At 43.0% G+C, this 25,091-nt stretch overlaps 1 protein-coding gene across 5 annotated transcripts; it reads left to right on the forward strand.

Moving 5' to 3' along the window:
- Positions 1 to 1,455: 1,455 nt before the first annotated feature.
- Positions 1,456 to 23,935, forward strand: ODF2 (outer dense fiber of sperm tails 2). 5 transcript variants are annotated; one of them, XM_019540727.1, is made up of 20 exons: positions 1,528 to 1,617; positions 3,470 to 3,584; positions 5,351 to 5,476; positions 6,144 to 6,314; positions 7,805 to 7,971; positions 9,174 to 9,303; positions 9,664 to 9,795; positions 10,710 to 10,784; positions 12,002 to 12,073; positions 13,037 to 13,153; positions 14,339 to 14,524; positions 15,478 to 15,587; positions 16,138 to 16,273; positions 17,076 to 17,186; positions 17,876 to 17,980; positions 18,633 to 18,791; positions 19,668 to 19,768; positions 20,836 to 20,998; positions 21,695 to 21,820; positions 22,569 to 23,935. In XM_019540727.1, the coding sequence occupies exons 2-20, from the start codon at positions 3,477 to 3,479 to the stop codon at positions 22,740 to 22,742; spliced, it is 2,469 nt and encodes an 822-aa protein (XP_019396272.1). In that variant the 5' UTR covers positions 1,528 to 1,617; positions 3,470 to 3,476; the 3' UTR covers positions 22,743 to 23,935. The 5 variants fall into 5 exon arrangements, with proteins under 5 accessions (XP_019396269.1, XP_019396272.1, XP_019396271.1 ...); XM_019540726.1 differs by having other exon boundaries at positions 1,532 to 1,617; positions 3,419 to 3,584; XM_019540725.1 differs by having other exon boundaries at positions 1,532 to 1,617; positions 3,434 to 3,584.
- Positions 23,936 to 25,091: the final 1,156 nt, after the last annotated feature.

A 25,091-nucleotide genomic window follows, 5' to 3' on the forward strand; every position in this document is an offset into this window, starting at 1 on the left:
CTGGGTGTGCTGAGGGGACTCCGCGGGGCGGGGCGGGGCAGGTCAGGTCCCGGCGCGCTCGCACGTCCGGGCAGTCGGCTCTTGCAGCGAGAGTGCAAGTCGGGGCTGCATCGCCCTGCTCCCTTTCAGCCCCTCCCTAAGTCTCCCCAAGGTCTCCCCGGTCTATGAAGGCTTCTTGCCCCCTAACGGGGTTCCCTCCCCACCAAAAAAAAAATAACAAGCAGAGGAGCCCAGCTGCAATGGCAGACTTGTTCGCCAGGAGAAGCTGCGAGGTCCCTTTTCCAGCCCGGGAAATCATCTCACTCTCGCAAAGTTGCTGTTTTCCTCTGATTTGGCCAAACCTGTTTTGTGGGTTTGCTTTTTTTTTTCCTCTCTGTCTCCCTGAGAGACACTCATTGGGTGAGATGTTTCTTCCCCTTTTTTTCATACCAACCTCATGATGAAGTCTGGAAAAAAAACAAAGCCTCCTTAAAATGAGAGCTGAAATATTCGTAACAGTGATTTGCTTCGTGTGTCAGCACTGGGCAGATACGTTGCTTGACCACCACTGTTTTTTGTTTGCTGTGTTAACAACTATCCACGAGTCTTTCTTTATTTCTGTAAAATTCTGTTAGGCATCCTTTGTGCTGAATAAAATACAAGCTGAAAAATACTTGAAGAGATCCTGGTTTTGGGGGAAGTGTGAGCGTGCGTGCATACACACAGGCCTGGCGGGGAGGGAGCGGTTGCCTGTCAGCCCCACAAGGCAGAAGGTTGTCATGCAAGTTCTGAGAACAACTGTAAAGTCAAAGAATTAGCTAGAAAAATGTAGAGAATGACCTCACTTAGCATAAGTGTGCTACAGAAACCTGATTCAATGCCCTAAAAATGCATTGTACCTTGTGGATGCTTCAGTGGTAAATTTGCTACTTTTCTGTAGCAAGTAACTTAAACTGTTAATGAGTTACACTTACTGCCCCAACAGGAAGAATTAAATTGCCTTGTTATCTCTAGCTTTGCAAACCTGCTTCAGTTGACAGCTGGCTGCTTCAATTTGTCATTGAATTCTAGGCTTTCCTTAATGACAAAGAAAATTAACAAAATGCACCTACTTGGGTAATAAGATGGTCAAGACAGACGTTGTCTTGAGCTTCAAACTAATTACTGAACATGGTAATACAAAATTAATGTATTAATCACCAAAATCATTACCATCACCAAAATCATCGGTAACAGCCAAAAAACATAACCTGTACCTATTACTTCATACAACAGTTTGTGCAAGTATGGCTGTAACTTGCTGAATGGGATGGAAAAATCCACTCTCCAGAGTTGGGAATCTTACTGTGTATTGTGGGGTAAATCATATATGGCATAGCTTGATATTAGAGGCTTGTTCCTGAAGATCATGTTGTTTATTTTAATTTCTTAAATTTTGCTTTTTATTTTTCAAAGGATGTTTAGACATAATGGTTTTAACATGCTCAGCTTATGTGTTGTCTTCTAATTGGACACTTTTCTGTTAGTAACCCACTTCCTAAATCTACTGTCAGGTATCCCTCATCCAGCAAAAACGAGATAATTTCAGTCTCAACACGAAGAAAAGTGTCACCAGGAGTTGAAGACTTGATAGTGACTGTAAGTAATTTGGGCTGGGAGGATATAAGCCTTTTTTTATGTCATACTTGAGCTAATTGTGCTACTGCTTTGGTTTTGAAGGCACACTTTTATAAAGTAAGAAATTACCTCAAAGGTTAATTAATTTAAAACTGTGTTTCCATGTGCTGCTCTTTTGTGCTGGATCCATATTTAATCCAGAAATGTGTCTTTACTTTGTAGTAGAAGTCTGAAGAGACAAACTGAAGCTGTAATTCTGCAAACTTCCTATGTGCTTAAAGCCATGAATTGTGAATTATTCTATTGACTTCAAGTTAAGTGCATATGTTAAAGTTTGCAGGATTAGGGACTTAGTGAGCTTCTCTTCATGTCCCTAAATTCTTTAGGTTGGTAAATTAATAGGCTAGTTCCGAACTCTGCTCAGAAAATCAAGTGGTGGTACTAACCAGAGCACTTGGTTTGTAGTAGAGTTGCACAGATACATCAGTCCAATATCAGATTGGCACTGATATAAAGAAAACTGAGTGCATCGGAAATCGGCTTGATGTGGCTGATGGTTTGGTTGATAAATGCCTTTGCATGTGTGCAGCCACAGCACAGCATGTAGATGGTGAGGAGTGCAGCCCGGCAGCTTGGAGAGCTGTGTGCAGTCTGGTGTAGTGGAAGAGGAGTGGGGGGCAGATCAAGGCCCCTGCGCGGAGGGAGGAAGGGGGCAGGGGATGGGGCAAGTGCTGCCCAGCCAGGGTGGGCAAGGCATGGGACAGAGCAGAGGCTTGTCCAGGGAGAGGGGGAGGGGCTTCTGTCACTGCACACCCTGGGAGGGCATGAGGAGGGTGGGGGGGGCATGTGCCCCTGGGTCTTTATGGGGCACAGGTGGGGTGGGCTGCAACTATGGGCTAGAGCCAGGGGTGGCACCAGGCTCTTCCTGGTGCATGGGGGGGGTTGGGTTGGGGCTGCGCTCGGGGCAGTGGCACTGAGAGAGGGGGCTATGGTTGGGGGCTATAGCAAATTTGGGGGGGAGGCTGCTGCTCCCCCTGTAGCCCTCTCCCAATGCCGCTGCTGCCCACCCCGAGCACAGCCTGGCCCCCCCACCAGGAAGAGCTTGGCACCCCCCCAGCCTGCAGTTGCAGTGCAGTGCAGCCCACCCCACTCACACCCTGTGCAGACCTGGGGGCACATATGCCGCCTACCTCGTGCCGTTGTGGGGTGCATGTAGCAGTGGGAGCCCCCACTCTGTGCTCCCCAGATGAGCTGCAGCTCTATCCTGCTCCCTGCCCCACCCTGGCTGGGCAGTGCTTGCTCCAGCCCTACTCTTCCCTCGCTGTAGGAGTCTTGATCTGCCCCTTCCAGGCCCCTCCCCTCCCCTCTTCACCACAACAGACTTACCAGCTGCACTCAGCTGTATTGGAAATCAGATCAGTATTGGCTGATATGCCTCTTAAAAATTGGCTATTGGTATTGGCCCCCAAAATCTCTATTGGTGCACCCCTAGTTTGTAGGCATGCTCTAAGACTTCAAACTCCACTGACTCTTACAGACATCCTCTACCAGTCCAACTCTATTGTTGCACTATCTGTACTACCCACACTCAGTACAAATGAATGGCTAGAATTGTCCATTTGTTAAATAGAAACCAATGGAGTTACTCTTCGTGTTCTTACACCAGGGCTGCATGTAATCCAGAACAGCAGGTGCCACTGAAAGGAAGCTCAAACTGTGACTTGCATACCTTGACCCACTGCAGCAGTTGAAGCTGTCTGACAAGTGACTAGAGACAATTGTCCAGCTTGTCTGGGGTGCAAGGAATTGTTGTTATTTCCAGTTTCCTTATTCACAGGTTTCCTTTCATTGTATTGCCCTTTCCCGTTTGAAGAAGAACAATGAAGAACCGCTCCTCATCTCCCCCTTTGCACGTTCATGTGGATGAAAACACCCCTGTCCATGTCCATATAAAAAAGGGTCAGAAAACAACACCGGCAAAAAGCCAGGTAGGAGTGTGCAGTTGGTGTTTGTTAGGGCTACTGGCCAGGAAATTGAAAAGTCCAAGAAGCACCACTGAATCTTCAAGGTCTGTTTCTGTCACTTGATGCTTGAATGTATAGATAGTAGATTAGAAAAATAAGACTTGCTGCATTCATTTCACTGTGAATTTTAAGTGATGCTTAAGAAATCTTATAACTAGACTGACCTTATACATTTTCTGTGTGCTTGCTATATGTAAGGGTATAGTTGCGTGACAACCCCTTTTTCCTCCTTGGTGCCTTTTTCCCTCATTCTGAAACATTTTACAAATATCTAAACTTCAAATCTCCTCTTGCCACATCATGAGACAGGTAAGAGCCCATCTATTTTACAGATGTAAAGAGATGTTAAGTGGGTGACTGAACGCCCCAATCAATTGTGGCAGAACCAGGAGCTTGAAAAACACCCACACTCTTTAGCTGTTAGGTAGCCTATCACCATTCTTTGCTGAAGACTTTCATGCTGAATCAAATGGGCATGGCCATTGGTATGGCAAATTGGTATTGGCCATTGGGGCAGTATGCTGCTTCTGGATGCAGATCCTGACGAAATTGAGCTTTTTTTTTTTTTTTTGCATTGAAATTTTTGACAGACTTGCCAGATCTCTGCCCATCTCTTTGCTTGATGAAAAGGCTGGTGGAGAGAGAATTTATCAGGCATTTAAAATTTCACCTGGATCAGATTAATTGAAAGATACTAAAAAAAATCTAGATTCAAATCCATCTTTGGGCACACAGACAGCTTTCTCTGATCTGGTGAAAGTTTTTCTCCTGGGTATTGGCAAGGAGGCTCTGTTAGTACTTTTGCATACAACTGACTTGCTGGTGTTGGTACCTAACATAGTATTTTGGCAGTATCTTCTCCTTGGCTCTTCCAAGGCTTTCCCTGAAGCTTATTTGGAAGAGGGCTTAATGCTTGAAGATGACTTTTTGCTCTGTGTTTTCTCTGTAGTTGTCATTTAAGGTTTGGTGTAAGGTCTTGGATCATCTTTCATGTGCTCTTCCTCCTTGGAACACTTTCTGTAGCTCAGCTGTCTTGATTCAGCTACAGCAGGGGCAGGCAGTTATTTTGGGCAGAAGGCCACTTACTGAGTTTTGACAAGCAGCCAGGGGCAGATAAATATTTTGTAAATTTTTTGGGGGCCCCATGGGCTGGATAGAATGGCCTGGCAGGCTGCATCCGGCCTGTGAGCCGCATTTTGCCCACCCCGAGCTACGGCCATCAGACCCAGTTTGATTCATTTCAAGTTATGTCCAGCCTCCAAGGTGCTATATTTTAAAGCACTCATCTTGAATGCAATTTAAAACATGCCTGAAGGGGAGAAATGAGAGGAGGTTTTCACTTAAGGCTTTGTAATATTTTTCAAGCAAGCTAACTCCCCAAAGTGTGAGAGAGCAACCAGATCATTTTTTCATATTGTAGCCAAAGCTCTCCTTGCATCATAAAAGCAGAGCTACAAGTGATGTCATAAAAGCCCTGGCTGACAAATAGCAAGAATGCTTTCATTCTGGCTATGTGCTCTCTGATCTAAGCAATAACCATTTTTTGTGCTTGGCACTGCCTTACTTCGAGCTGTCAACAACTGCTCTCTGATCTGATGTACCATGTGGAGCATTCTGTGGTATTATTGTATGAATGTATCTGTTAACTTTTCCAGTATTGAAAGTGTAATTGATTACAAAAAGTCTTACATGGTTTACCTTCTTTTTTTTTTCTCTTTCTTTTTCTTCAGCAAAAACACAAGCAGAAAATGAAAGGGGATACTGTGAACATGCGCCGAAGCGTCCGTGTGAAAACTAAGGTCCCCTGGATGCCCCCAGGCAAAACATCTGTCCGGGAGTCCACCTACAAGTGGGAGGTATGGCTGAGTGGACTTTCTTTTCGGGCACATGGATTGTAACATTAAACAGAGATTAGGAGAGGGAAGGAGTAGCCTTAGGGTGGAGGGAGCTGTTTGAGATTTCTGCTGCCACCTGACAGTCATTTTAATCATTCTTGGCTATTGGAATTTTATTTATAAAGAGTCTGACCTTGGAACTCATGTTGTGCCTATTTTTTATATTGCTATCTGCCCCTTTATTTCCTGATAACCCCTAAACTTCCAAAGACAAATAAATTCCCCATTCTTTTTCATTTCCCCTCATCTAAAAGGCCTTGCCTTGTATTAAGTACAGGGAGGTTATTAGGAAGCAGTGGGTATTGCTGCTTTTCCTATTGGGATTGAATGAACTGTTGCTTGTATTCCCATCTGTTGTTGACTTGGAACTTGATCTCCTAATTTTTTTTTAACTCCCCCATCCTTACTAGACTATCAGGCTAATTCCTGTACATGGTGTTTTGGTGGATAAAGGCTGGCTTATTTTTCATTATTACTAGCCTTTGAGATTTGACATTTCTAGGACTCCTGTAGTTTTTTCTTCCTTAGACTTTTTTGAGAGATGCCTCATAGTCTCTATATTGGTTTTGGAAGCATTGATGTTAAAATGCTCCTTTAAAAATGCTCTCCGTTATCACTTCCTCGCCAGGGACCAACACATCGCCTGGAAATAACACCTCCAGACTCAGAAAAATTGCTCTCAGTGCTGCGTCTGAGTGACCTCTCCACAGATGAGGAGGATGCCATCCACAGCAAAATGAACAAATATGAGAAGAGGATCGATAGCCTGATGAATGTAGTGGGAACACTTAAGAATGAGGTGAGAGAGCCATGCTAAGGACCCTGAGATGTTTGCAGGGGCTTGCAGATGAGGCAGAGTAAGACTGAAGGAGAAGGGAACTTGGTAAGAAGAAGATAAAGACTGTAATACAGGGCAGAAGTGCAACCATGAAAAATGCAACTGATGAAAGGGGAAAAGTGCAGCCCATCTAATACCTAGCTTTCAGGGACCAGTCTAAATAGAGTGGAGAAGGGCTGAACTACTTATTGGGCTTTTTGCACTAAAGCAGTGGTTTTCAACTTTTTGCATTTATGGACCCCTAAGAAATTTTGAATGGAGATGTGGACACTTTTGAATTGTAAGTGTGGGTATTCACAGAGGTTTTGTTTGAATGATCATAGTTATTTTTTGCAGACTTCTTGGACATAGCCTAAGGTTAAAAGGAAGCCCACAGGTTGAAAACCACTGCACTAGAGAAATCTGCTAATGAGGTGGCTTTCATTAAGTTCAGTTGTTAGTTCTCAACTACAGACTGAATGAGGAATTTTAGTAATGATAAGGTCTGTTATGGATTTCATACTATTTTTTGCCACAGATTAATGTTTTGCCTCCGTTTCACTCCCACGAGAGCCTAAAATCTATAAGGTATTGTCATCCCCAAAGGTGAAAGTGTCATCTTAAAATACTGTCCCATTCTCAGAGATTTTTCTTCTTTAACAATTACGCTCTTCCTGGCTGACAACCAGACTTCACATTTCAGTGACACGACATTCTCTTGTACTGGAGGACCATTTAGATTACACATTTTAATAACTCCCCCTTAGGAGTCAAATGCAGAATTTAAAAAAATGCAGATCTGTAGGAGTGCCAGGGTTCCCTATCAGCATGGACCTTTCCCTTTCTTTCAGCTTACCTTGATGTTAAGTGGAAATGATCCAAATTGCTGTTCTTTTGCAGTTACAGAGCATCATGATTTCAAGAAAAGTCTGTGAACAAATATAGGGCTCTTAGTTGAGTTAATTCTTAGCTATTGACTTGTACAATTTTTTTTTTTATAGCATAGATAAGTGCAAACACTTATCTATGCTATAAAATCTGACCGAGTCAGTCATCTGGTTTAAAGAAGTAGCAGTCCTCTAAGCCAAATGCAGTAAGGTAGAAGATATATGGGATGTAACCAGACTGAATTTGGGGTATATTTAAGCAGTTCAGTCTTAACACACAACCTCATTCGTGTTACAAGTTTTAAACTTCCAGTTAGTCAGATGGCCTCTACTGTCTGTTCTTCTGAGTGAAATTATTAGGCCTGAAGCACTGGCTAAATTACAACTTAAGTTCATGGTCAGCCGCCTTAATTATCTTCAAGTTAGCCTTTCATGTTCTTCAACAGTGTATAGCGGCACCACCTGACAGTTTCACAGCTGCTGTGCATTGCTGGTGTGGTGGGGAGGGATATGAACCGAGTATACCTCTGTAAAATCACCTGCATAAATGTCATTTGAAGCTCTGCATAAATATTCTTTCCTTAGGCAAAGGTGCAGAAACAGGAAGAACAGAGGCTAGTGACAAAGCGTCTCCTTGAGGAGCAGAAGGAAGAGCTAGATGAGGTCACGCAAGAGCTGGTGGAGACAGAACATGAAAATACATTGCTCCGACGTAATATTGAGCGCATGAAGGAAGAGAAAGATCTTACTGTGTAAAGTAGCTTTAACTCCCTTGTGCTCACACAACAGAATAGTATTTGCAGAGCAGTGCAGGGGGCTCAGAGGTCTTTTCCAGTCCTAAGTATCCTTTTAGACACAATGTTTCCTGGTTGGACTTTGGCTAACAGTTTTGCCAGGGACACTGCAGAATTGCCATTCTTCTTTGCCCATCCTCAGATAAGTTGACATCGTAGTCTCTTATCTGGGGGAAGATGTGGTTACAGTCTGTTAATACACCAGAGGAGTGAATGTCCAAAAGGATGCCATTTTTGTTGAGGGGCCATGTTGACATAAGAACACATGAATAAACTTGGATGGAAACTAGAGGGTATATGGTTGTCTTGTGTGAATTAAGTGGTGGAGATGGGCTTAAGGGTAGGAATACATGATGTTTCCTGTGGTGGCTAAGGACAGGGCTCAGCAGCTCAAGAGTCTCTTTGAGACGTATGTGTTCTTACCTGCTTTCAGTTTAACAATGCAGCACTGTCCTTTTTCTCCAGTTTTTGCCTTGGCATCTCCTTGTGGTAGTAGAAAATCTCTTGTATTGCTGACATAGTACTTGCTTCCAAGATGCTGTGTTCTCCTTGCATTTTGCTGAGTGGAAAATGGCAAGACATGTATGTTAGGTGGTGTGACCTCTCGCCCTGTCCCCGATGCTGCAGTTAAAAAAAAAAAAAAAAAAAAAAAACACCTGAAATTTTCAGAATGTCTAAGGCTTGGGAAGATTTTTATGAGCCACTTCCCTCCTTTTTCTCTTTGAAGGGTTTTTTGTTGGTTTAATTGTGGGCATTGATGTCCTCTTCTCTGTTCAGCTGTTACCATTGACTGGCACAAGTATCTGGGGAGAAATTATAGTATTGTGGTTTAGGGCTTAGAATGTGGATTGCTTTGCAATAACTCACAGATTTGTCCACTTTAATTTCTCTGAAGAGTGGAAGGATTGTAAAGGATTTATTGCTTCCTATCCCAACCTAACTTCGGCAATTAAAAGTAATGAATGTTAAGTATTTGTGTAGCAACCACCTTTTACTCTTTTGTTAAGTGGGTTTTACTCATTTTCACTTGGAGCAGAAATCCCAATACAATGCTTTCTTTAAGCTGTACACATTTTCTTTTTTTTTCTTTTCTTTTTTTTTGTTGCTATCCTTAGCTGCATGGGGCTCTCCTTTTTCTGATGGCTGTATTGTTTTTGCAGACTGCAGAAGAGACACTTGCAGCACGAGAAGGAGTGTTTGCTATCCAAGTTAGTCGAGACAGAAATGGATGGAGCTGCAGCAGCCAAACAGATTCATGCACTGAAAGACACAATTGGGAGACTCAAAAATGTATGTAGTGGCATTAGTTCACTTTGCTACATTGTTGCTTCACTGTTCCTATGCTGTAGCGGTTACGGAATCACTGGTTTGGTGGTTAAACAAAAAAAGCCTCCTTGCTTTTCCTTGCCAATGTGTCTGACAGTACCTCACATGTTCCATGATCTAAAACCCAGACTAGGTGAGATCTGAAGCCACTCGAGTTTACATATGGGAGTTCACTGCCAACATCCTGCAGATTTCCTTTTTGCTAATGCCACACAATCAGGCTGTTTTGCTGTGCTTCAAGTGTTTTGTATAGTCCTTCTGGTACCTTCTTTGCAGGTACTAGAATTTGTGCTGCAGCACAACATAACCGTGTCTGTTTCTTAGGAGAAGCACATGACTAGCTCGGATATTAACACACTGACGAGACAAAAGGAACTGCTGCTACAGAAACTGAGCACTTTTGAAGAAACCAACCGGACGCTCCGAGAGCTCCTTAGAGAGCAGCACAACCGGGAGGTGAGCAGGGGCTGTATGGGCAGAAAGGGTCTAGGGGTCAGAGACTGGAGGTTGGAGTGACTTCTGCTCATCTCTTTGCTTCTGATATGCTTTGTGACCTCTTTACCTCCTCCTGCCTCCATTTTCTGCTCTGAAAATAGGGGTAACCTCTTCCCCATAGGGATGTTGTGATGCTTAGGCAAGTGTCTGCACCAGGAGTGCTTTATTGGTTATGCTAAGGGTGACCAAACCCTTTTAATGAAGACTCAGCTCCGTTGGCAAAGCAGAGCTTTTATTGGTATAACAGAACCATTCCCCAGCCTATGAAATGAAACGCATTATATAGATAAAAGCAATTATGTACTATTATAATGGTGTCTTCTCTTGGGGCTTCTGGCAGCACAGTCAAGTCAGTCTGTCATGTTAAGCAATTATATCTGTGTGTGAGAGATCTCCAGTGCAGCCTCTAATGTTTGACGAGTAGTGTCAAGATGTTAAGGGCTCTGTAAATGCTAGACAAGCTGCAAGAGCAGTACTGCTTAGAGAAGTTTGGCCTTGCACAAAGCAGTACAAATTGAACAGTCCTGGGGCAGTTTTCTCAGCCACTCATGATTCCATTAAAGGAACTGTTTAATGCCATGTGTGTCCTTTAAATAACTTCAATCATCGTTGTACGCTTCAGTACTTCTTTGACTAGGTTAAAGGAGAGGGAATAAGGGCTTTCTAAGATGGAAATTTTGGGGGCAGGGAAATGACATTGTTGGCTAGTACTAAAAAGGTAGCAGTGTTCTCAGCAGGGTTGATTTTTAGTGTTGGGAAGTAGATATTTTTCCCAGAACCTTCTTAAAGAACCTATGTAGATCTTGGATTTGTCTTAGAAGGCAGATTCTCTTGGGGCAGATTCCATACAAGCTTCTTTGTTGATTCATTTGTAGAAAGATGCACAGAAGTTGTTGGAACAGCAAGGGGTGCTGCTGAAGAGGCTGGCTGACTCGGATGCAGAGAAAGCGGTAATGTGGACCAAAAAACTTTAAACAGAGTGGAGAAATAGAGCTTTACAGAATCCAAGCACTTTTGAAGACTGCTTGTTTGTTCTTCAAGATACGGTGCCTGGTGTGGTGAGAGGTGCTATAAAGATACCTTTTCAACTGATGAAGACTGCATTGGCCCCTCACTGGGCTTAGAGATGTTTGAGGACTAACAACCCTCCATGTTTTAGAGAGGATTGTCTTTCATAAGTTGTACAGTGTTCAGTTTTGGACGGCATCCTTCAGACCCATGTGTAAAACACAACTTTGTTTCTGACACAGCAACAGTACAGTTATAGCAGATGAACAATAATTAGGTTTTCTAGGTTCTTAACATCTTTGCTTCATGTGGCAAGAATAAGCACCAGTTACCTTGTTGATGCCTGCTGGTGCAAAATGTTAAAAATTCAAGAAACGATTTAGGGTTTAGTCCTTCAGTTCTTATTCTCAGAGTAACCCAGTTGCCTCTAGAGGCAAGCAAGGGTAATATGGCCAGACTGTTAGGTAAATCGGGAAAATAATATTTGCATCAGGGAAGTCATAAAGCTTATTCTGTCTGGGGCAGAATTTCCTCAGCCCATGGGCCAGATCCTGTCCATGGAGCCATACCATCCAGCTTGCAGAGGTCCCCACAAGTCTAAAAATTTGGTGGCAGGGGAGTGGTTGCAGCAGTTGCCACTTTCCTACTGCCAGATTTCCAGACCAGTAGGAAGCCCCATGGGTCGGTTAGCATACTAGATTAGCATGTGGAAGTGGTTCGGAGCCAATCTGGGCACACCGGGTTTAGCTGGAGGTGTTGCCAGACCCAATTCTGTAGTATGGGGCTGAGTGGAGATGGGGCAGGGCCCTGATCCGGCCTGCGGGCCAGTCCCACACCATTCAGCCTGTGGCACCAAAAAGTTGAACGCCACTGGCTTACTCAGCATCTAACAAAACAAAGACCCACTTCTTAATTGCCATTCTTAGACACCCCCTTTTATTATAGCAAACATGTACTGAGCACTTGTCTTTCCACTAGAGCCTTCCGCCTGTGGAATGCAAGCTGGTATTGCTACCGGGGATGATGGAAATAGAGAGTTGTGTAGCTCAGACTTGAAGAGGGATGCAGTTATTTCCCTTCCTTACTGTGTTGGCAACAATCCTGTTGTTTCTTGTGATCAATGTGTCTTTTTTTCCCTCCTCCTTCCCTTGTTTTCCAGCAACTTAAGATGAAGCTACAGGAGAAAGAGAAGGAGGTGGATGCTCTTATCATTCAGATTCAGGCAGAAAAGGTAGTTTCCCTTTTCTCTTCTAACTCCTCTTCAAATAGTCTTGGAACAGCAAATTTTGTGGGTCTGGAATCTAAGGGAACTATTAATTTAAGATATTGTGGGTCCTGCTTGTTTAAGAAACCTTACAGACATCTTCCTTATTTCCACTCACAGTTTTGGATTTGTTTTTCACTGTATTAAGTGCCCATCATAAAGGTTTTAGGCAATGCACATGAATGACAGATGCCACTTCGGGACAGGCTGTTTCCTAGAGTTTCTCCCTAAGCATTTCTTAGGGCACTTTGCTTGGTGGGGTCTTAAATTGTACCAAGGCAGAGACAAGCCTGTAGCAAGTCTTAAGTAGGTCCTTTGGGCCCCAACAGTTTTCCTTCTCCTGTGGTCCCATTATACCCTGCCTCCCCCAATTTCAAATCCAGTCCTCTCCCCTGCTTAGGAAGCAGAGAAGACAATGGGCAATGGAGGCAAAGGGGTATTTTGGTCTAGAGAAAGTTCTTGCATGGTGGTCAAATGTGGTGATGGGGAGGAACTCTGAATGTGTTTTGGAAAAAGAGCTGGAAGCGAGGGCATAAGAGGGAGGAAAAGCAGGGCTTGTGGAAATGAAGCAGAAAACGGTACCCTTCATCAAGATCTCAGTGCATAATACTTGGCTTAGGGATCCTGAGGGCTGCTTTGTTCTTGTGTTAACATTTATTCTTGTACCTCAAAGCCAAACCTGTGTAAGTTGTTTCCTGGCCTCCCCTCTGGTCTCTGTTCAGAGCTGTTACCCACTAGGTAACGTGGCCTATTTTGACTGAGGTGGCTGGCTTCTGTTCCCACAACCAAGAAAATGGATGTCTTAAGTATTCTTACCAATATTTCCTGTTTTAGCTGTTTAGCAAAGCAGAGCCCTGAACTGATGTATGGTGGGAAATGCCCTGTCCGTTTCCATAGCTTACGGGGGTGGGGAAACTCTTTTCTGTTTAGGACCAAGCGAAGACAGCGTGTGAACTGTCCAAATCTATGGAAGCTATGAGAGGCCATTTACAGGCACAGCTGCGAAATAAAGAAGCTGAGAATAACCGTCTGGCTGTCCAGATCCGGGTAGGTGTGGTGTGACTTGGTTTTGTTTCACCATTCCTCAGTTGTGCTTTATACTGATCATCTGAATTCAGTGTGTAAGCATGATTGCCTATGCTATGCTTATCCAGTAAATGACATGTATCAACTCGTGACAGTTATATCATTGCTACACACATTTTCTTCCATAATTTTAGGTAATAGCTAAACTTTTGCTTTCTCACATGTGAAGTAAAACCACAGGCTTAAGTTGACTACTTTTTCATTAGAAGTTTCTTTAAGTGAAATACGAAGTAGGTGGTTGAAGGATGTTTAAAAAGATGACTCTTGCTTAAACAGAATTGGAAAAGAAGGAAAAGTCTTTCTTAGCTGTCTGGAAAAAACTTTTGGCATGAAGGATTTACCTTGCTTGTGTAACCATTTCCATAAATTTAGACATCTGGAAAGGCTTTTATTTTACTGAGCAATGAGGTTATATGTAGATATGAACCAAGGGAGATGCACATCAAGGAAAAGGAAGTCTTCCTAGGAAAACTGAAAGTTTGGAAGACTGGGTATGTCTTGAGCAGCTGTTAGGAATGAAGGTTACTACATGAAGTAGGAGTACTCTTGCAAAGCAGAAGAGTTCTTCTAAAACCTTTCTGGCGATAGCAAAGAATATTGGCCCCAAAGTCAGACTAGAGGGGAAGTGAAATGATACTTACCCAAACCAGTTTCACATTCAGGCCTTTGCCTTTTAATGTAGAAAAATTCAGAACCAAACAATTAACTTCCACCTTTGCTTATTCTTGGCATGCGGTGCTCCCCTTGTTAACTGAGAATGAAAATGAAATCTCTGCCCTTTGCATGTACTAACACCATGAGAGGAAAAAATCATGAAGGAAGAATACTCTGTTTATGCATACAGCAATGCAATGTAATACATTAGGACTGAAAGTACAGCGTCACAGCCTTTTCCCCTCCTCTTTCCTATCCCTCTTTTTATGCATGAGTGTGAGCTGTTTTCAAGCTTGTTTTATCTCATCACTTGGAAGTATTAGGTGCATAGTGTTAGAGTAGACTGAAGTAGAATTACAGTACCTCCCCTCTGGACCATGTTCCTTGATGACTTGTCCCCCTATTTGCAGGTGGGAGATGAGTTGCTCTGCAGGGTATTCCACATATCATGTGCCCTTTTTGTGGGGTTTGTGTTTTTCTCCCCACTTCCAGAACTTGGAGCGCAATGGAACTCAGCATAAGGCGGAGGTGGAACATATCATGGAACAACTGAAAGAGCTGAAGCAGAAGGCAGAACGTGATAAAGAGGCCCTGAAGAAAGCCATACGTGCACAGAAGGAGCGAGCAGAGCGCAGTGAAGAATATGCTGAACAACTGAACATCCAGCTAGCAGAAAAGGTAGTTGGTCACGAGGAGGAAGGAAAGAATCCCTCCTTGAGAGTGTATGTGAGCATGTGCAGAAGCAAATTGTTGACTTCTGATACCAGCCCCAGGGTGAGGGACTGCTTTTATCTAATGAGTTTTATGTGTGTACCATGGCCTCAGTCCATTTGCTATATGCTTTAGAACAACCAGATTTCTTTGCTGTCAGTACTTACTGTCACTTCTTACGTGTTTAAATTTAGATCATGTAGTAAATTAGCAAATCTGATCATCTGCTTTTGCAGCGTAAAGGAGAATAGACTAGAGCTGGCAGGGCCTTTTTTAAGCTGACAGGCAGGGCCTTTTTTAAGCACACTAAATTTTTTAAGCTTTAGTATCTGTAACTTAGCTTGAAATCATGAATGTAATTATGGTAGTAAAGGAAAGTGGCAGAAGAGGAAGTAGAAATGAAAATGGAAATTTTATTTCATGCAAGTACAAATTGGAGGTGTTGAGACCAGGGAATAGAAGTTTGACAAAACTAGACATGGCCCTGGAGAGAGAGAAATTGAAAGCTATATGAAAAAAGAACAAGGCAGAAAAAGAGGAGTAGGCCAAAGCAGAAAAGAACATGAAAAATCCTTGAAACTCACAAAAGGGTTTTCTTTAGAGATTTGGGATTCCACAGTCACTTGCAGAGTTTTAGTTTTGCTTTGCTTTTCTAAATGTTGGATTCAGTCTTCAAAAAGGATGCCTATGTTTCCCTTGATACTTACGGTGTTGAAGAAATGACATTTGGTAAGGATCAGGAAAGGAAAGGTATGAGGAAAATGAAAGGAAAGGTATACAAATATTGCAGGTGAGCCTGAGTACAGTCTGAGGTGTTCACACTCATCTCCCTCCCTGGTGTGCGCCCTCTGCATACCAGTGTTCCCCCTGACCTTCTGACTGTTTTGTTCCTCTCATCCCACCTCATTTTTGTTTGATAGGACAGTTATGTTGCCGAGGCACTGTCTACTTTGGAGTCGTGGAGGAGCCGCTATAACAAAGTGGTAAAGGACAAAACGGACCTGGAGGTGGAGATAGTCATGCTGAACAGGTAAAACCTCTGTGTAGGGAGCCAGCAAGGACAGAGCATGAGGAACAGTTCACAGATGGACTTGTCAAGCCTTTAAGATAGGGTATAAAACTGTTTATGTAAAAGCTGAAGGCGCAGCATCTGTAGTGGCTTGTAGTGGCTTGAGCAAGGATTTGAAGGCCAAGAAAGACCAGATTCCTGCTCCTGGCTGCCACCTTAATTTACTGATTCATGAATTGCTTAATTCCTGTGCCTGCTAGCTGTTCTATAAAATACACAAACAAGTGCAACTACTTCGTGTAAGTCACTTTGAGATGCTTGAATGAAAAGGCAAAGTAGCATGACTTAATGCTGATTTCTGGGGGGGCAGAAGGGCGTATCAAATGTTACCAGCATTATTGCATATAGTTTTCCCCTGGGTAACAGATGAACTGGAGGGAACCAGAGATGGATTGTATTAGCCTGTTTGCCTTTGAAACAACCAGCCTGACATTTCTATAGCCAGCCAATGGGTAGAGTGAGTGAGTGAACCCCGTGTCCTTTAATGGTTAGTTTGACCTTTGCATGGCAGCCGTATTACAGAATTGTTGGAGCAGCAGAGCGCCATTGAGGACAAAATGCGGGAAGACAGGGATGCTCTGGTAGAGAAACTGCACCGACAAGCCACGGAGGCAACATCATTCAAAATGGAGAATGAAAGGCTGAAGGTCAGAATCTGCCTGTTGTGAAGATGAAACACTAGTGATCCTGGAATGAGATGGGAGAAATGAGCATGAATTGCTGTTTCCCCTCTGGATAGAGAAAGGAATTTATCCCCTTTGTGCCCAACTGATGTCACACCTAGTTGTGCTGAATGTAACTGGATTGATTATATCTACCATTCATTTTCTCATCCCTTGGCTAGATGTGGTAGATTAAAATTGGAGAGAAAAGGTTGGGCAGGGGTTCAAATAGTCCTTTCTATCCTTCAGTTATTTTGTTTGGCATCAGAGATGAGCCTCGAACCATGCAACAGTAGGGCTGGGAAGGACCTTGAGGTCATCTGGTCTGTACCTCTAGGCCACAGCAAGATCCATCCTATGTAAACCATTCCAGCAAAGCATTTGCTACTCTTCCCCTTCAACTTCTCCTAATGCTGGAGATTTGAACTGCAGCTTCCAGAATGGCAAGATTCCTGCAATTGTTTTCCAGGCATTTGCTGTTTCCTCTGGTAACTATCCATTTATGTGGTAGGTAATCGGCATGAGTATTCCCACAAAAGTTTCAGTTCAAACAGAGCGTGACCCTAGTCCAGTGACTGCAGTTAATGTAAAAGTATTTTAATTTACAACAGAGTAGAATAGTTGGGAAGGCAATGAATTTCCACTGATGTTAAGGGGCCCTTCCAGTATATGCCAACAGAAAACTTTTATCCTTTAGTTCATGTAGACTCTGCCCTCAGAGATTAGGATTAGAGCAATTTGTCCTTCTCCAAGCACTGCCTCTTGAAAAGATGTCTTCTCACTCCAGGCTAGTATGTTCCCAATGGAGGAAAAACTGAACCAAGCACATCTGGAGGTGCAGCACCTCAAGACGTCTCTCAGGAACTACGAAGGGCTGATTGAAACCTATAAGTCTCAGGTATTTTATTCACTCCTCCATCTTCCCCTCCCTTCATGCACGCCTTTTTCTTTCCTTGCTGTCATGTGTTTTTGGTTTCTTTTTCTTTCATACCTTAATTCTTTTTGCCTGCTACTGAATGATGCCCCATTCCAGCTTTGAGTCTTACTATAGTTATGAAGACCTGATATCTATTTACATAAATGCTTTATAGTTTTTTGTTGTGTGTTTTGTTTTGTTTTCAAATGGCAAGTTGCAGGCTGCCATTGTCATGCTCTGGATTTGAAAGTGTTGCCTTACTCAGCATAGCCCTGTTTATGCTCTGAGCAGAAACTGTGTGGGAAGATCTTGATCCATGCATGGAGCTGTCTAGGATTAATCTGAATTATTTTTACTCCCCCAGTTTCTCAGTGGAAACAGATGTAAAAGCAAAATATGTAATCCTTACTGTACCTTCTGTAATCCTTCCAAGTGATAAGGCTAGTTCTTTGCCTCCTTTTATGGTGGTATTATCGTGGTAGAGAAGCAAAGCAGAGAGGGAGAAGTTCTGAAAAAATAGTGGAAGAAGCTGCAGAGCTTGGGATAAAACCAGTTTTTTGGTTCATGAGAATCGTGTGACTGGATCTTGAGCAATTGTAATTGGGTCCAGTTCATAGCACTGTATACTTGGAAACCCTGTGGTTATGCATGCTAATTCTCTCTGTGTCCAGGTGCTGAAGACCCGAATGGAAGCTGATGAAGTGACTGCTAAACTTGAACTCTGTGACAAAGAAAACAAGACACTAAAGGATGAAATGAATAGAGAGATTGAGATGGTAATTAGTCCTCTAACAGATAATTTGGGATGTTAAATTGATACATGGCACTCCCCTCAGGGCTCCATCCCTCTTTAGGTGTGGTGAAAAATTGGTGTTCTCTAAATAAGCGTGCCTCCCTTTCCTCCCCCTTTCAAAATCAAGGGTGAGTGGATGTACAAATTAGTTGCTCATTATGAAAGATTAATTTAGCTTTCTGAATGTCAGTGTAGGGGCCTTTGTCATCTAATGTAGCATTGGCCTGAGGAGTGTATGTTGCCAGAGGGCATGGCCTTACCTGGAGAGGGTGGTGTTCAGAGTAATGGACTCTGCAGTATGTATCCTGAGCATCGGTGTCTATCATAGAATTCATTTCTTCAAAAGTACTTGGTACTTCTAGTACTACTCGGGCCTCTCAGGTTTTCTGAGTCATTCACATGGAGTAAGGAATCCCCAAAACTAAAAGAATGCCTCAATGAATAGAAGGAGGCATCCTCATTATGGTGACACTTCTGTAGGGCTTAGATTCTCATCACTGGCCAGGGATCTGAAGTACTCTTATTACTGAAAAATGGCACTGATGTCTCAGTTTGTTCGCTGGGCTTCTCCAAAAAATCCCTAGTGTGTGCCTGTGTCAGACAACTCTGCACTTCTATTCCTCTCCCTGCCGTAGGCTCGTAAGCAGTTCCACACCCAGCTTGTTGAACTGGAGAAGCTACCCGAGATCCTGAAGATAACAGAGACGAAGTTGGCAGAATGTCAGATTCAGCTCCAAAGTTATGAGAAAAAGAACATGGATCTGTCTGCCATGATTACAGATCTTCGTCAGCGGGTAAGGGACTGGCAAAAAGGACGACCTTCAAGTCGAGATTCAAGATGAGTCGAGATCCAAGATGAGTTTCTAGTCACAAGAAGGTTCAGACTTTGTCTCTGTTCTTGTCTCTTTTTGAAATCATTAAAACGTGTGCGCTGCAAAATAAAGATGTGTGACATGCCTTTGTCTAGGAAGATAATCTGGCTGGGCATAGTCCTTGCTATATCAGAGCTTTTGAACTACTTAGTGTAGAACTTCTGTTGGGTCTTGAAGAGCAGCATGGGCAGCATTCCTGTGTGCCTACAAGTGCTTCTGTTTCCTCCAGTATCCTAACTGCTTTTGTCACTTAGTTGTCCACTCATTAACTCTTTAGTGCCTTTACCTTTTCTTGTCCCCTGCTTCCTTTTCCTACAGGGAATGTGCAGATGGCATAATGGTACAGAGAACCAGAACTTCTGCAGCCAGGCCAAAGGGGGCTGTGAACTGTCTCTGCAGGGTGGCATGCTTTGCTTCAGTAATCCTATGCAACTTTCTCAATATTTAATGTTCTGAGTTCTTAATGGGCTTGGGCTTGCAGATAAGGCTGTTTCTAATCTGCATGCTTCGCTGTGCTTACAGGTGGCTGCTCTGCTAGCAAGCACTTTGTGTCACCTGGCCAGTCACGTGATGTGGAAGAAATCTTTCATGATGTCTAAACATAGCTGGACAAACCAGAAATTGGAGTGAACTTCTTTGCTTCTCCCCATACTGTTTTCTCAATTCCCTTCAGGGCTCCAGAACCATGAATTGAATGTTTATGTCTGTGCATTACCTCATGCCTGAGAGCAGCACCTAATTTTTGTGGCTGCTCTTGGGGGTGTGATGTCCTACACAAGGTCTCTTTTGTCATTTTAGATTGAACTCCAAGGAGACAAAATGGATATGACAAGGGAGAAGTACCAATCAGCCCAGGAAGAGAACAAGCAGCTGATCCTGAAGGTGGAGGAGCTGGAGAGGTTAGAAAACACATGGCTGATATGCTGACTCTGCCTGCCTCTGCCTCTTCCCCTTCCCTGGTGACCACCTATCCCTTTTTCAGGCATTGATAGCAGTTGGCTTGCCTGATTGTGATTTTATTTGACCAGGACTGTTCCTAGAAGAACATTTATAAGAGATGGGAGAATAGCAAAAACTTAAACTTGTTTAAGTATCCAGAAGCTAGAAATGCTGGGTGTATTTGGAAGCTGGGTTACTTCCTTGCCCTTCCCCTCATCTCATTATTGTTTCTTTTTGAGCTTTTTTAGTATTTGCTTGCTGTAGCAAGTTTGAAAATACTCTGAGTGCATCCTTTGCTCTGCTATTTCTTGCTCCCTTTTGCAAAATGGAAATACCAAATGCACACTTGAACATAGGATAAATTAGATTATTTGTATGTAGTCAAAGAAGGTTCAGGTTGGCTCTTAATAAGTCTGCATCTTTACTGAACCCTCAGTCCTGCAGTGTGTTATGAAATCTTAAGAGGAAATACTCAGTGGAATCCTCTGTAGGCCACGCTGAAGCCATCTGCAGACATGAGATGTCAGAAAAATCATAAAAACAAAGGGGCTTGGTCCACACCCATGTTTCATAAAGGAGGACGTTTTTTAAGTCGGTCTGAGGCAGCAATTGATAATTGCTCACTATAGTTTTTTGCACATCTCTCAAAAGCATCTGTCACTGACAATTAGGAGACAGGAGACCTGAATTAGATGGTGGATTAGGTGAATCAGCCACTACTGTGATCTGCGATAGCAGTTCTTAGCTTTCTGTGTCTTAATGTTTCTGATAATCTTTTTATTGATAAAGTTGTGGCAAGGACAGATCCATGAATGTTCTCAGTATGTCCCTACGTGCCCTTCTGCCTTGAAATTCTTTGGGGTGAGAAGTAAATGGTAGAATTCCCTTTCAAGGTCAGGATCTCAAACCTGTAGAGAAAGATGTAAAATAATCTGGCTTCTGAGCAGCTGGTTACTTGACAGACAGTCATACTGAAAAAATGTGTTAAAAAATGAATACAGTTCTTTACTTTCCTGTCTGAATCCAGGAAACTAGAGACAACCAGTGCACAGAATATAGAATTCCTTCAAGTCATAGCAAAAAGAGAGGAGTCTATCCATCAGTCTCAACTGCGCCTGGAGGAGAAAACACGAGAGTGCAACTCCTTGGCACGTCAACTGGAGATGGCTCTTGAAGATGCCAAGAGACAAGTTAGTAACTTCTTATGTTTTAATCAACTTTTCATGGCTGCTCTCCTCCTATACCAGGCAAGGTCTGCATGCTACTGCTGTTGAAAGTTGTTTCCCCATCAGTCCATCACCAAGTAAAATTTCCTAATTTTACTTCCTGTTGCTTTATTTCCAGTAGAAAGCAAAAATTAAAATGCTGTTCATGACAATGGGAATTAAATACTTAAGCTAGTGATTTTTTCAGCCATGGTGCTGTGGCACCCTGTGGTGCCTTGAGATCCATTCAGGGGTGCTGCAGAGTACACTGTTAGCACTGTTGACTGTGTAAATGCGATTCACAAGATAAATCCAGACTTTTCACACAGGAATCCATAGTGTCAAAAACATTCTGACCTGTTGTGGTCTTCCTGAGTTCTTTGTAACAGAAGAATTCATCTACTTTTTTATCTGTAGTCAAAAAATGAGTGAAAACTAAGAGCTGGCATTTCTCAAGGGGTGCCTTGAATCTGAGGAGTTTGTGAACCATTGGCCTGAGCAGAAATCTGGGCTCTTGTCTCTAGAAGACAAAAAGAAAAGGGAAAATGCCAGACTTCTGTCACTCCTTCCTGTTAGTGACTCTGGCAGATAAGAATTTGTTTGGTTCTCTGAGGAGAAAACCAACTTGTACAGACGTCCTGCTTGCCAAAATGAATGTCATTGCCTTGCTAATACTTGTAGGTAGAACAAACAAGGGAGCGAGCAGCATCAAGAGAGAGGACAGCCCAGTCCAAGATGTTGGATTTGGAGACCCAGCTGAGCAGGACAAAAACTGATTTGAATCAGTTGCGTCGGAGCAAAGATGATGTGAGTTTCTGAAGGGGGAATGATACATTAGCAGCATCTTTTTAATGGTAGGAGCGTGAAATCCTATAATTTTGCTGAAAAGAAATGCACAGTAACTTCACTGCTATGAATCTGTGTCTCGGGTGGGGATTAAACACAATTGGTATGCATGGTGATGTACGAAACACGAAGGAACATGGTTTCTTCCTCAAGGTGCAGACCATCTAAATTAGGGGTGGGCAAAATGCAGCCTGCAGGCTGGATGCAGCCCACCAGGCCATTCTATCTGGTCTACGGAGCCCCTAAAAAATTTAGAAAATTAATAATCATCTGCCCCTGGCTGCCTGTCCTGCGGCCCTCCATGGCTTGCCAAAACTCAGTATGTGGCCCTCAGCCCGAAATAACTGCCTGTCTCTGGTCTAAATCAAACATACAGGGCCAGATTCTCTTTTTTGCTTATTTACTGGTGATTTGGGACTTGCCACAAACAAGCTGGTGTTAAATGTGTGAGAGGGCCTGGAAATATGTTCTGATTGCCTGCTGTCTTGTGGATTGGTCACAAGTTGGTTACTGAAATTAGAATTGAGTAAATGAACAATAGGGGGTTGGTTTTGGGGGTTTGTTTGTTTGTTTGTAATACCTTATGGTGTCTGTTGCAAGCTGTTACATACTTCCCAGCAATCCAGGTGATTGCAAGAACTAAGCTTAAAATGAACACAATGGGAAAAAGTCTCTGTCCTTCATCTCTGTCTTGTGCCTCTTTGTGCAGGCAGAGCGCCGGTACGAAAGCCGTCTGCAAGACTTAAAGGATCACCTGGAGCAGTCCGAGAGCACTAACCGCAGCATGCAGAACTATGTCCAGTTCCTCAAATCCTCTTATGCCAACGTCTTTGGGGAAAGCGCCTTACTGAGCTCCCCTATCCGTTCTCGATCCCCTCCATAAGAGTTCCCTCCCTGCCCCTTTGCTTTTGAGAGCTGCAGAAGGAGCCCTATTTCAAAGCCATATCTCTTCTAGAGAAGTTGCTGGGATTTCAGAGTCTTTGTAGGGAGGTGTCGTCGTCGTCATCTCATTGCTTGTGTGAGATGGAGCTGAAGTGTCATATGCCAGGAAGGTGAGGTAGGGGCATCCATAGTAGTTTTCAAAAGTGGAGAGTATTACCTCAGAAGCCATGCCCCAAAACATGAAGCATGAGGAGGGGAACACTTTTTTTTATTATTATTTAATTTTTTTTTAGTCTGTTAAATTTCTATCCAAGCGTTTGCATGTCTTGTATCTATTCTGGCCAGCTTTTCCACTTGTCATGTTTTGGATACTTTATAAATTTTTTACAAGGGCCTCATCCCTTCCTTTCCACTCTTTCTATCTTAAATTGTTTTCTTATGTGGAGATCATGTTTGTTTGTTTTTAATTCTCACATCCTGTGCTGATAAAATTGAACAATGAGCTATCAGGAGATAATGCCACCAGTAGAAATGTGAACCCAATAAAGTGATCATTAAGTGCCTGGGATCCATACTTCAAGTGGATTGTCTCCTGGTTGTCTACATGGCTGTGTTTGTGTTTTTTATATAAGCAATTTTATACTGGGGAAACAATGAAACTACTTTAAGATGTCTTGCCTTGATTCATGAACTTGGTCTCATCCTGTATCTTAAGCTTGATGTGCATGTTTGTGTGTATTAATGCTTCCACTCTACTTACTCTGATTGCCTGATCCTGCATTCCCATCCCAGAGACTGAGCAAAGCCATTTGAAGTCAGTGGGATGAGTCTTATTAACTTGAATGGGCCTTGAGGAATTGCCCCAGTTTGAACACACTGGGAGTTCTGAGCATGTATGAAATGCAGGCTTGGGTCCTAAATTGGTTGATGAGAGTCTGAGACATTTGATTTCTATCCTCTAAGCCAACTTGCACATTGCTGAAACAAGGTCTGCTCTGGAATATGTGGAGGAGAAGCAGCTGTTCTGAAAAAAAGTAAATAATTTTTGTTCTATAATAATTTTAGCCCCAAATGTGTTGCTGTTTTTATATTTTTGTGTAATCTATTTATATGAGGTGCAGTCATCAATGGAATATTTCAGTAAGCATTTTTAAATCAGTATTTGAGTTCCATTTTTAACGCATAACTTAAAAATCAAAAAGGTGCTATGATAAAACTATTAAACTTAAGAAAATTGAGTGTGACTTCTGTGCTTCATTTTGTATATTGAAGGGACTTCTTACTTCTTACTCTTTTTCCCTTTCATTACATTTCTGATGTTTTGCAGCAGCTGAAGGCCTGAACATTTTAAATGTTATTCATATTGTAAAGATGATCAGAAATACGACCCAGCATTTGTCTACTGGCCATCTTTCTTGGTTACTACAGTACTTTCTGAAGCCCTTTTGGGGTGAGTCTTGCCTCCATGAGCCTATTGGAATGTTCTGCTGAAGTCAGTTGAGACGCTTCTTCCCCCACCCCGGGCTTTTTTAATTCTTGGTTTTTTTAAGTAAACTATCACGTTCTTCAAAAACACCTAGAACAGGAGTGGGCAAAAAATGTGGCTCACAAGCCTGATCCAACCCACCAGGCCATTCTATCCAGCCCACAGGCCCGCTAAAAAATTTAGAAAATTAATATTTATCTGCCCCTGGCTGCCTGTCCTGTGGCCTTTGATGGCTTGCCAAAACTCAGTAAGCGGCCCTCCGCCTAAAATAATTCCCCACCCCTGATCTAGCATCTACCTAGACTACCCTTGTATCAAATACAGTAAAAGTGTGTACAAGATCATAGGAGTTCTACTCTGAGGGCATACTATTGTAAGATCCTATTTGCTACTCAGCTGAACTTTTTAGTTCGTGAACTAATCACAACCATACCTTGAGTTCATCATAGGGCATTCCTTCCCAGCTTATGTGTTCCTTGCCTAAGGAGCCGACTGCTTCATCTCCTCTTCTAGGTGTGGGATTGTCATGAACTTGTGCGTGTTGCCAACAGGACAGAACAGAGGAGTTGCCCACTAGGGCTGTGTGAAACGGCACTGTTCTGTTTCAGCTTGTGTTTCGACATCTTGACAGAAAAGCATTTCCTTTCATTTCATTGAAACGGTTTCGACATTTTGCCTGTAGGCTATAATGGGGAAGCTCAAAACAGCCTGTAATTTCTGGTCCAATTTGGATGAAACATGCTGGAATGGCAGACGGGGCTACCGAGTTTCAAAGAGATAGGTGTAGGGGTTTCCACCTCAAAGTCTTGAAAGCAAAAAACGTGTGTGTGTGTGTGTGCGCGCGCTAAACCCTGCTGAGGCCAC

The sequence above is a fragment of the Crocodylus porosus genome, unplaced genomic scaffold, assembly GCF_001723895.1.
Source record: "Crocodylus porosus isolate Cpor-Errol unplaced genomic scaffold, CroPor_comp1, whole genome shotgun sequence".
Classification (NCBI taxonomy): domain Eukaryota; kingdom Metazoa; phylum Chordata; order Crocodylia; family Crocodylidae; genus Crocodylus; species Crocodylus porosus.

Coding starts and splice junctions, on each gene's coding strand:
- ODF2 (XM_019540724.1), top strand. CDS start 1,471: ATGTGTTGTCTTCTAATTGGACACTTTTCTGTTAGTAACCCACTTCCT. Junction 9,796..10,709: donor GAGAGCAGCACAACCGGGAG/GTGAGCAGGGGC, acceptor ATTCATTTGTAG/AAAGATGCACAGAAGTTGTT. Junction 14,525..15,477: donor ACATCCAGCTAGCAGAAAAG/GTAGTTGGTCAC, acceptor TTTGTTTGATAG/GACAGTTATGTTGCCGAGGC.